The 11749-nt window shown below is 48.2% G+C and overlaps 1 protein-coding gene across 10 annotated transcripts in view; it reads left to right on the top strand.

The window, feature by feature from the left end:
* Positions 1-11749, top strand: part of ARHGAP22 (Rho GTPase activating protein 22) — a 181490-nt gene that overhangs the window by 65658 nt on the left and 104083 nt on the right. For all 10 annotated transcript variants that reach the window (XM_069572442.1, XM_069572439.1, XM_069572450.1 and 7 more), the window contains one exon: positions 7847-7934. In XM_069572442.1, coding sequence (XP_069428543.1) covers positions 7847-7934 — 88 coding nt within the window. The remainder of the gene's footprint in view (positions 1-7846; positions 7935-11749) is intronic.

Here is an 11749-nt window from a genome sequence, read left to right as displayed (position 1 = left end):
GCAACTCGTCTCAACTTTCAGGGAGAAGTGGTACCCCAACCAAGAAGCAATTTGTCTCCAACTTCTAGTTTGCCTTTTTAAATATCTACATTTTGGACAGTAATGGACCATGATTACAGGCTTGTATGATAAGGAGAGGAGAAAGGTTCCCTGCTTGGCACTGAAATTCATTCTGATCTGTATTATTTAGAATTTGGAGCGATTCAGTTCTTGGTTGGGTGTCAGAGGATAAAGCTTTTTAAGACTGATCTGAGGCCACAGTCTGAATTACAGGGGATAAAGAACCCCAAGTGGTTGCTTTTAAAAATGTGTCTGCAATTTTCCAAGATTCTGCCAGTGGAAAATCCTTATCACGCCACTTGCTAGGAAGCATTTCAGAAGTTGGTTCTTTAGACAGTCTCCCTCTCGTCGAGATGAAGAATGAAGACTTCCCAAAGAACCAGCTTTGATCAATTTAGAGAGAGAACTGGATTCGAGTGTGAAGATCACAGAACAGTTGTGAAGCTCAAAACCCAGACTGGTGGGAGAAGTACAGACACCCCCGGCCCTGCAGGAGGTCCCCCTCGGATTGTTACCACAAAGTATGAAAGAGGAGCCCTGTCCTTCACCATCCTGGGCCTGCTGAATCTACACTGTGCCCTGCTCGATGGCACAAGGGATGGTGTTACGCAGGGAGGGGGTTGTTCCTAGGGCCAAACCAAATGAACAGATATAGACCAACATAGGTTTCATTTATTTTTTTTTTCAAAGCAAATGATCTATTTTTGTCAGGCAAGAATAGTTGCTAACCTTGGGTACCCTTTCCACTAAGATCCCCAGTTCATATCTACTAGAATTAGCTATGTGCTTTAAAATGTCCAATGACCTCTTTCACTTTCCTTCCAACCAACCAGAATTTCTGTTTGTTTGGTTTTTTATAATGCACATTTGGGATATGAAAAGACCCTGATGCTAAGAAAGATTGAAGGCAGGAGGAGAAGGGGATGACAGAGGATGAGATGCTTGGATGGCATCACTGGACGCGATGGACATGAGTTTGAGTAAACTCCAGGAGTTGGCGATGGACAGGGAGGCCTGGAGTGCTGCAATCCATGGGGTCACAAAGAGTCAGACACGACTGAGCAACTGAACTGAACCGAACTGAACTGAAGCCAACAGCAACATAGGTTTTAAAATAATAATTGTGACAACTACTTGTATTCATTCAGCCTCTAGCACTTTACAAAGCACTAGTTCGGGCAGCCCAGTGAGGCACAAAGGACAGAGGTCAATGGCCTCATTTGTACATGTAAGAAAGCCACGCCTCAGTCTTAGACCTACTTGAGTCCCACATTAAGTGGCAACATCACAGTAATTATAAACCCCTATAATTATTTTGGAAAGACCCTGATGCTGGGAAAGATTGAGGGCAGGAGGAGAAGGGGACGACAGAAGATGAGACGGTTGGATGGCATCACTGACTCAATGGACATGGGTTTGGGTGGACTCCAGCAGTTGGTGATGGACAGGGAGGCCTGGTGTGCTGAGGTTCATGGGGTCACAAAGAGTCGGATACGACCAAGCGACTGAACTGAACTGATAATTATTTTAAATGTGTATATGTATTCCAACTCCTGTGAAATGGTTAAAAGCAGACTCTATTCTTTGGCTATATAATAATTCACAAATTATAACAACAGCACCTATTCTCACCAGGCATCCAACCTGGTGCTGTGGAGGCTTCAAAACACATCACACGAGAGGAGAAGACTGAGGCTCGCCTGTTGCTCAGGCATTGAAGGCCCGGTCTGAGCCCTGCTTGTAAGCTCTCACTCGTGACGCCTCCACCACACTGCCCTCCTGGGTGGCTGCTATAGTCTGGCTCCATTCCAGGCCCTCTGCTCACTCTGTCCCATTTGGTTCCCAGAGAAGCCCACTGAACAGAGAGGGAAACTGAGGCTGGGAGGGTTTCCTGAGCAGGATTGGTCTGTAGTGGCCCTTTCTTATAATGTCTTTGCCTGCTTTTATATGCAAGTAATGTTGGCCTCATAAAACACCCTGGAAACCATGACTTTTTTTACAGTTTTCAAAAGAGCTTGTGTAGTATTGATGTTATTTCTTCCTTCAATATTTGGTAGGAGTTGTAGTTTTCCTGGTGGAAAATTCCATCTGAGTTTGGAGTTTTCCTGGTGGAAAGGTTTTTGGCTACAAATTCCATCTCCTTACCAGATATGAGGCTGCTTAACTATTTCCTGAGGGAACCTCAGTAGTCTGTGTGCTCTTTTGTCTACTTCGTGTAAACTGCCAAGTTTATGAACATAATGTTATTCTTAACATTATCTCATTATACCTTATATCCTTCTAACAACTGAAGAATCTGTACTGAGGTCACCTCTCTCATTTCCTGGTATTGGCAATTTATCTTCTGTGTGTTTCTTGCTTAGTCTAGCTAGAGACTCATCAATTTTATTGATCGTCTCAAAGAACTAGCTCTTAGTTTCATTGACTTTATTACTTTTTATTTTTCATTTTATTTATAGCTCCTCTGATCTTTATTTTTTCATTCTTTTGCGTTAGGTTTAACTCACTCTTCTTTGTGTAGTTTCTTCAGTGGATGCTGAGGTCATTGAGGCCTTTCATCTTTTCTCATATCAGTGCTGTAATTTACCCCCTAACTAATCCTTTAGAGGCATGTAACAAATTTAAAAACTTTTTATTTTATATTGGAGTATAGCAGATTACCAGTGTTGTGATGGTTTCAAGGGGACAGCAGAGGGAGTCAGCCATGCAGACAGGTATCTGTCCTCTCCCAAACTCCCCTCCCATCCAGGCTGCCGCATATCATTCAGCAGAGCTCCTTACACTATGTAGTAGGACCTTGTTGGTTGCCTATATTAAACATAGCAGAGCGCACGTGTTGAACCCCCTGACTGTCCCTTCTCCCACATTCTGCCCCCTGGCAACCAGAAGTTTGCTTTGTAAGTCAGTGAGTCGTGTAACAAATTTTTATGTTGTGTTTTCATTTCTATCCAGCTCAAAGTACTTTCTAATATTTCTTTTTGATTTATTTTCTTTGATGTACGAGTTCTTTAGAAGTATACTAATTGGTTTCCAAATATTTGAGGATTCTCCAGAAAATTTTCTGTCATTGATTTCTAACTTAATTCCATTGTGGTCAGAGAACATCTGTTAGATTCCAGTTCCTTTTTCCGTTTATTAAGTCATGTCATGGTTGTCTTAGGAAAAGTTTTACGGACATTTGAAAACATTCTACTGTCAAGGAAGCAGGAATCAGGTCAAATTGGTCAAAACTGTTTTTTTCAGGTCATTTATATCCTTACTGATTTTTTTTATCTGCTCATTCTCTAGATTCTTGATAAATAGATAATGACGTTTTTACGATAATTGGGGCTTCCCCGGTGGTTGACAGTAATATTTCTATTTTCTATTTCTCCACTAATCTTCATTCCTTTGGTCCTTTTTTTCCAGCTAATCTCATTTTCCTTCTGTCTAACTGTCTTTAACAGTTCTTGTAGTATGAGTCTGCTAATGATGCATTATTTCATATTTGTTTTGTATATCTTAAAAGATCTTTACTTAGCCTTTATTTTTGAGGAGTACTTTCTCTGGATTTAGAATATGAAGTTAACAGATTTTTTCACTGCCTTTAAAGATGTCGCTCCTGCTGCAAAGTGCTGACGCTCACTTTGGGCTCCTCGGGGAGATCCCGGACACCTCTAGTCCAGAGCGTGGTTTGAGGCGCTGAAGGCACCCCTTGTCCTTGGGAACTGCAGGTGTTGGAGACACAGCAGCTCCACCAAAACCTGGCTCTCCAAGGCCAGCATGAAAGTATCGGATCACTTTAACCCTCACAATAGCCTCCGGAGGTGGATACGATTATTATCCGCATTTTACTCATGAGGAAGCTCACGTGCAGACCAAGTTTATGGAAAAGGCACCTTCCTTTGGATACTCTAAGTTTTGCCCCCAAACAGTAGTTCTCCAAGTGTATTCCTGGGAACGAGCAGCATCAGAAAGCTGGCTGGAAATGCAGATTCTCCTTTTTTTTTTTTTTGGCCAAGCCTCGAGTCTCCTGAGATCTTAGTTCCCCGCAAGGAACTGAACCCATGCGAAAGTGCCAAGTACTAACCACTGGGCCTCCAGGGAATTCCTCAGATTCTCCTTCTTTCTCCAAACCTTTATAATCAGAAACCCCAAGGATGGGTCTATCAGTGCTATTGCTTGCCAACTAGTTGTTAAATATTTCCATTATTAGACTTTAAATCATACAGACCTACAATTAAATAAATTATATTAAAAACAAAGATAATCAATGGATAAACAAAGTCCTACTGTGTAGCACAGGGAATTATATTCAATATCCTCTAATAAGCCATAATGGAAAATAATATGAAAAAGTGTATACATATATATATATAACTGAATCACTTTGCTGTACATATAAAACTAACATGACATTGTAAATCAACTATATTTCAATAAAATAAATTTTAAAAATAGCTAAAACAAAATGTATCACCCCCAATTGTTTGACTTCATTTACTACTATTTGTGCTCAGGGACATCCTTTTGCTGACAAAGGTCCATCTAGTCAAAGCTTTGGTTTTCCCAGTGGTCATGTATGGATGTGAGAATTGGACCATAAAGAAGGCTGAGCACCGAAGAATTGATGCTTTCAAACTATGATGCTGAAGAAGACACTTGAAATTCCCTAGGACAGCAAGGAGATAAACCAGGAAATCAACCCTGAATATTCATTGGCAGGACTGATGCTAAAGCTGAAACTCCAATACTTTGGCCACCTGATGCAAAGAGCCAACTCACTGGAAAAGACCCAGATGCTGGGAAGACTAAGGGCAAAAGGAGAAGCGGGTGACAGAGGATCAGATGGTCGGATGGCATCATTGGCTCAGTGGACATGAGTTTGAGCAAACTCAGGGAGATGTGAGGGACAGGGAAGCCTGGTGTGAGGCAGTTCATGGGGTCGCAGAGAGTCAAACATGACTTAGCGGCTGAACAGCGGCAGGACAGGGCCTGCTGACCACTGTCATGATTGTGTGGCAGGAACACTGTAGTGACTTTCTTCTTGGAGTCACATTCAACGACGACATGAAATGGGCCACGGGGAGTAAATCACAGAAGTTGGCAGACATTGCAAACCAGATTGCCTGGTTTGTATCGGAGAGTCTGTTGTTAAACCTTTACCACACCACCAGACCTAGTACTCTCTTTTAACAAGCCCTGACTCTGATGCCTGCTGAAGGTTGAGACCTAGCCCAAGAATGCTGGAGGCTTCATACCGACTCCTGTGTATTTGTCGTCATGAATATCACGCTGGAAACGGAAAAGCCGGTTCTGAGGCCCCTTCACAGTGACGGGAGCCGCACGGGGATTCTGAGCACTGATTGGTGGGTCCCAGAGCCTGGTGGCTCTCCAGGCAAGCTTCTTGCGCACAAAGTCAGCGGCAGCCATTGTCACAAATGTGGAGGGAAAGTACTCCAGAGTCAAACACCCCCGGGGGCACATCCCAGCTCACCCTTGCCAGCAGTAGTACGTGGAGACTGGCCATTTAACCTCTCCAACCTCCATCTGCTTGTCCAAGAAAATGGAATAGTAGTGCTCACCACTATTGCACCTCTGGAAAGATGAAATCCAGTAGTTTAGACAAAAGCCAGGAATATAGTACCAGTTCTGTAAACAGGAGTTATTGCTGCTTTTCCGTTTCGCTGGAGTAGAAAATAATGTTGGTGTCAATACTGTTACTCCCAATTTATGGAAGACAGATATGGAAGCATAGAAGAAAAAAAGCAAAGTGCTCAAAAGTTATACCGGGACAGTTACTGAAACAGCTCACACAAGAGATCCTTCCCATTAGCCAGTGATGGATCTCATCCACATCCCGCAATGAACATGTATCCCCTTCCTGGGGCTGCGGTCCTGATTTATTCCCACTAGCTCTAGGTTCCCTGGAAAGAAACTGTTAATTCAGTTACAACGATTACCATCTGGTTCTCTGGTTTACTGCTGTAATTTCTCTAAAGCAAGCATCCGTGGGTAAAAATGCCATTCTGCCTTTACATTGCTTAAGTGAGAAAAGGCATCTCCATGTGTTCGTGCAGCGCAAGGCTTCAGCAGCCACGTGGTGCCGCCAGGAGTGCGCGCTCAGTCGTGTCCGACTCTTGGCGACCCTATGGACTGCAGCCTGTCAGGCTCCTCTGTCCATGGGATTCTCCAGGCAAGAATACTGGAGTGGGTTGCCATTTCCTCTTCCAAGGGCTCTTCCCAACCCAGGGATTGAACCTGCGTCTCCTGCATTGGCAGGCAGATTCTATTCCGCTGAGCCCTCTGGGAAGCCCCACTGTGGAGCCTCCAGTCTCCTTTAAAGCCAGAAATTGCCTGGAAAAGATAGGGGTGGAAAGAAGAGCGCTCTGTGAGCACACCGGGGAGTGGGGACTGGAGGCGACCGTGTGGATGAAGCAGATGACGGTGCCAGTCACCTGGGCCAGTTCAGGGAGGGGTGATGTTCTTCACTTGGCGTGGAACCCTGACGCAGAGTAAGAGCTGGGGTTTGCTTAGCAAATACTCAGCTTCCACTGGGCCAGGTACTCCTCGGAGGGCTTCCCAAGTACTAATTCACTTAGTGCTCACAGCCAGCCTGACAAAGGGTGACTATTCTTCTTACTTCCTAGGTGAGGAAATTGGGAGGCTGTGCAGAGAGGTTAAACAATTTACCTGACGTCACACAGCCAGGAAGTAGCTGAGCCAGGATTTGAACCCTGGTAGTTAGATTGTAGGTATGGAGTTTAAAATGAATTTCCCATGGAGAGAACCAATAATGTGTAGTTAGAGCTGTGCGTAGTCTGAGTTGAACAAATCTGAGCATGAATGAAAGGTCTCAGTGGAGATGAGTTACTAACATCGAGAAAGGGGATGAAGGAGGCCCCACCTAGCCCCGTGTGTGGGAACAGGGCAAGTCAAGTGGTTATAACAGCGCCTTGTTGTTTAGAACAGGATTTCTTCAACAGGAATCTGGCATCTCAGTGCCCCTGAGAAGTGGGAGTTACTATCCTGTTGTACAGACATGCAAACTGAGGTTCAGAGAGGTTAAGTAGTCACCCAGCCCGGAAGTGCAGCGCAGGGTCTCAAACCCGACCTGCAGGCCTCTGTATCCCATGCTCTTCCTCTGCGTCTCTCAGCCTGGCTACCAGATTTCAGCATTAGAGAAGAGGGTGGGCCCCACAGGGCCCCATCCCCTGTAATATACACACAGGGATATACCCGGCTTGAGGCATGATTTGTGCTGACGCCTTCTGCGTGCTAGCTGACGCCCATGCAACGGGTAAAGAAATGAAGTCTCACCCAGCCAGGAGGGGGCACAGCTGGGCTCATATAGATCTCTTCCCCCACGTCACCTCCTGGACAGTTACATGCAAGAAGCCTTCCTCTCCTGGACTCTCTCCCACCTAAAACTCCTGCCTCCGAAAACCTGAAATGGGCACGCTGGGACAGGGGCCCCCACCTAGTATGGAGTCTTCTTCCCTGCTACTGACGGGCTCTCCAGTCCTTAACCAGAAGAGTGATAACTCTGGGCAGTCTCCTGTGAGTCAAGTACCTCCAAGAGTATTAGAAGGACGCGCCATTCCACTGGACTGGGGTCCCCATGCAGGGCCTCCTCTGTACCCCATCCGTGCCATGGAGAGGCCTGTGCCCCTCCCAACCTACTCAGCCAGGGCCTGGGGGGACTGGCACTCTGACCCTCAGCTTCACCCTCCCCCCAGAACCCTGACCGCAGAGGCCCCTTCCCGGCCATCTCATCTCTCACGTTTGTGTTCTTTTCTCTGTTTAGGGCTTTATTTCTCTGCAAGGGACCCAGGTGACCGAACTGCTTCCTGGCCCTGAGGACCCGGGAAAGCACCTCTTCGAGATCAGCCCAGGTAGGCCGGAGCACCTTCATCTCTGTGCTGGCGCTGGTCCCGGTGGCCCGGGGGCGGGGGGTGCGGGGTGTCGCTGCAGCTGTGGACTGGGAAGGGCCATCTTTACAACACTCCTCTCTGCACAAAAGCGAGCTCTGTCTCTAAGCACAATTCAGAAATTCGGGTCAAATCTAGATGATATTGTAAATTTGGGGAGAATTTCAAAAACTCAATCAATCATCTAGATAGTTAGCTTTTGATAAGAGGAAAATGTGGATTTTAAAATTCAAAATCAAACAAGAGAGGAAAGCAAACAATGAGGATACCTTAGAGCGAAGGTCCAAACACAGTATCTGAGTCACATGAAAATAAGTCCAAGGAGAACCAGAGCACAGGTTTAGAGCATTAAAATAAGCTCTATCGTGAACCCCAGAACAGAACTGAGATGTAGGGAAATAATTTAACTCAACTGCTATTATGTTTGCAGTTACAAAGCAGATTTTTAAAGTTCCCAGTTTTAAAACGTGATTCTTACTAAGTAAATGCGTCTTGCAAATGAATCAGTCTGTTTACAGAAGGGCCAGCTTCTACAGCGAGGTGGCGTTTTACTAAGCTTGGCCTATCCTGGAGGCAAAGCCTCGGACAAGGAAGCTGAGTGATTTTTCTGGAGACGAAAGCACAAAGCGCCAGGAAAGGAGCAGGAAGAGGGAAGAGCCAGCAGGGCGCGCTAGTGAGCTAGAGCTGCCCTGAGCCCCCAGGCTCAGCTCCAACGGAAGGATTCAGTGTTTCACCCAAGGAGTGAGGGGGCTGGGGGTTTACCCACCGACTCCCACCAGCCATTCACTGAGAGCTGCTCCATGGGGGGCTGACTCTGGCATTTCCGGCCTGCCCTGCACTTGGCCAAGTTCCCTGCATTCAGAAAAAGTCTTTAGGCAAAGTTGCAGGTGCTTAAGGAAAGAGGCCGCCAGCGTTGGGGGGCCTGGGCAGGGCACCAAGAGCCTCAGTTACAGGCAGCTCATCATCACATCCTATCATGCGCCGTCTGAATTTTGACTTTCTTCTGGGAAGTCGTGGCTGTGCCCCGAGTGTGCTAAGGCCTCACTGGCATCTGTGAGCCAGTCCACGTACAGTCCCAGAGCGACCTGGCCACCCAACCACTCTGGTGAAGTGACCAGGCCACGGGACAGGTCAGCCCAGGCACAGATCAGCCCAGCAAGCTACGGCACATCAGGAGCGGAAGTGAATGAATCCAAGCCTGGGACAAAGAGTATTCACCTTTGCTCTGTCCATACTGGGAGCTCCAGGACAGTCTGCAGGTTAGGTGTAGGGAGGCCTTCCCAACTGCATGCTCCATGTTGAAAATTCAAGCACCCACGGTTTCATTTGATTATTTCATCCACTGCAAGAATCTTGATGCTGCAAGTGCACATTGGAAGGTGGCAACAGAGGGATCCCGGGGTGTGGAGTGGAAAATAGAGGCTTGGTCGACTATGGAACAGGAGTAAAGTAGAGAAGGCACCTTCTGCTGAGAAGGTAGAGAGGACTGAGGTGGGCAGGGCCCAGGTGTGTGGGGGAGGGGGAGCTGGACACATGGAGGGCAGGCTTGGGGCAGGGGCCAGGGGCCTGGGCCTGGGAGTTGGGGAGGAGGGAGGTGAGGCCAGAAGCCAAAGGTAGAGGTCAATACGCACCACCATAAATCCAGAAAGACCCTGGGCATGCGCCCCAAGGACCAGATAGGAATGATCACAGGTGCGTGTGCTCTTTATCTGGTCAGAGCCGCTTACAAAGATTTCTTGGACTCGGGGGGGGGGGGGTGGGGAAAGACCATTTGCCATGTAAGGTAACATATTCACCTTAAGGAAGATTGACCTCAGGGCTCTAGGGATTAGAATGTGGACATCTTTGTGGGGCCATTATTCTGCTGCCACAATACTCAAGACATCCCACTAAGGTAAGGGGTACTTCCATGCCTAGTCTATAAAAAAGGACACTGGGGATTAAAAAGGATTGGTCACTTGCCCAACAACACACAGCTGGATGGCAGTGGGGTCAAGACTTGAACAGTCTGACTTCCAAAGTCTTCCAACACAGGCACGTCGTACAGATCTGGTAATTTCCCTACCTGGGCCAGAGAGGTCCAGGGAGGGAATCAAGGCTCCCCACACTCCTTTATCCCAATCACAGCAGTGGTCGAAGCACCAGACGTATGCAGCTTCCCAGCACTGCCTGCCTGTCTCTGTCCTCTTGCCTTTGAACTTGCAGCCACTCCTGAAGGCCCGGAACGACGGTGAGGGCAGCTGTGAGACCACTCGGGGAAAGCGGATCAGGTGGTAGGCGGTGAGGGGTCCATACAGCCTTTCGGGAGAGCCGAAAAGGAAAGACTCGATCACCTCCACTGGTTGCATTTTTCTGGCTGGGGAGAAAGCCAGGCAGCGGTGCGTGTCGGCCACACCCAGTACCCCAGAGGGAGGGAAGCTTGACAACTCTTGGACACGTGACAGAAACACAGGAATGAAAATGCATGAGATCAGTCACATGAATTTTAAGTCATCTGTGCTCTTCAACGGTGTAAAAAAAAAATCACAACCTTTCATCAAGATAGAATTTAAAACGAGGAAAAATTGTACTGTGAGCGCCATCTAGTGGAGAGACGTGCCAATTCTATGCCGGCTGCGCGTTCCGCCAGCTCCTCTTCTCCAGCCAGCCCCGAGCCTGCTCAGCTAGGCAGCACCTCTGATTCTTGACAGGCCCCGACAGTCACTAAATAGTGGGGCTGCAGCTTGAGCCAGTTCTAGCCGCAGAAACCCGAGCTCCACCGGCACTCCAAGGCTAGGTTCTGGGTCAGGCCTGAAGGAGTCAGGCCCCCGGAAGGGGCTGGGATTCAAGGACCCTAGGTCTCCTTCCCACCTGGACCTCTTCTCTAGCCCGAAGTTGTCTGGCAAAACCCAGCCCTCTCAGCCTTTGAGAGCTGTCTGCCCTCTGTGGACTTGATCCTGTTGGCCTACCAGGCATCTGGCCACAGGCCAAACACAGGCCTTCCTCCGAATCTCCAGGGTAGAGTGAGGAGGAGAGAGGCCTGCTGTAGTGCTCTGGACGAAAAGCGCTACACTCACAAGATGCTTGTGCTTGGTGGCCCGAGCTAGGTGGCCCGTATAGCAGAATGACTCGTCGCTCACATCCTTCTTCTGGCATGAGCGTGATGCCATCACAGTGCACTGACCGCAGGGATTCAGACGGGAGCTCTAAACCTTGCTGGAGAGTGGCTGCTGGTCTATCTGGGTCCTCTCTTGCTGGGCATATCTTTCCAGAGTCCCCAGTGGCAGGTGGCAGAATCCTGTTCTGACCAATGCAGGCAAAGGGGAAATAGCCAGAAGTTATGGGGCCATGCAGAATCCACCCCCAGGAGGCTGGAGAGGTGGATGTGGAAAGGGCAGTGGCAGGGCTGCTCAGGACCCCCAGAGCCAAGTTCAGAGAGTGGTAGGGGCTCCGTGCAGGGGGAGCTGCATCTGGAACGCTGCTCTCTTCAGTCCAGGCGGCATCGATGGCTCAGGGTCTGAGGTCTGAGTGGCTTTGTTTAGGCCATGAACCTACCCTGGTAGGCACAAGGACCCCACTCCTACTCCTGCCAAACTGAACTCAGGTGCTTCCAGGGAAGAGAGAGGAGGTACGCTGCATCAGAGTCCATGGCTATTTCTCTGGGGGCCAAGTGTCATACTGATCGTGGCTCTTTCTGCAAATCCACACCGAGGCCCCAAGTCCGGGTCCCTTTCCAGGCAGCATTTCCTCCTGGAGGGCGATTTCCACCCCAGTGTGCAGAACTGAGGATAACCCAGGTG

The sequence above is a fragment of the Ovis canadensis genome, chromosome 25, assembly GCF_042477335.2.
Source record: "Ovis canadensis isolate MfBH-ARS-UI-01 breed Bighorn chromosome 25, ARS-UI_OviCan_v2, whole genome shotgun sequence".
In the NCBI taxonomy this organism is placed as follows: domain Eukaryota; kingdom Metazoa; phylum Chordata; class Mammalia; order Artiodactyla; family Bovidae; genus Ovis; species Ovis canadensis.
Note: the sequence above shows the minus strand (reverse complement) of the source record. Positions and strands in the feature narration are given on the sequence as shown.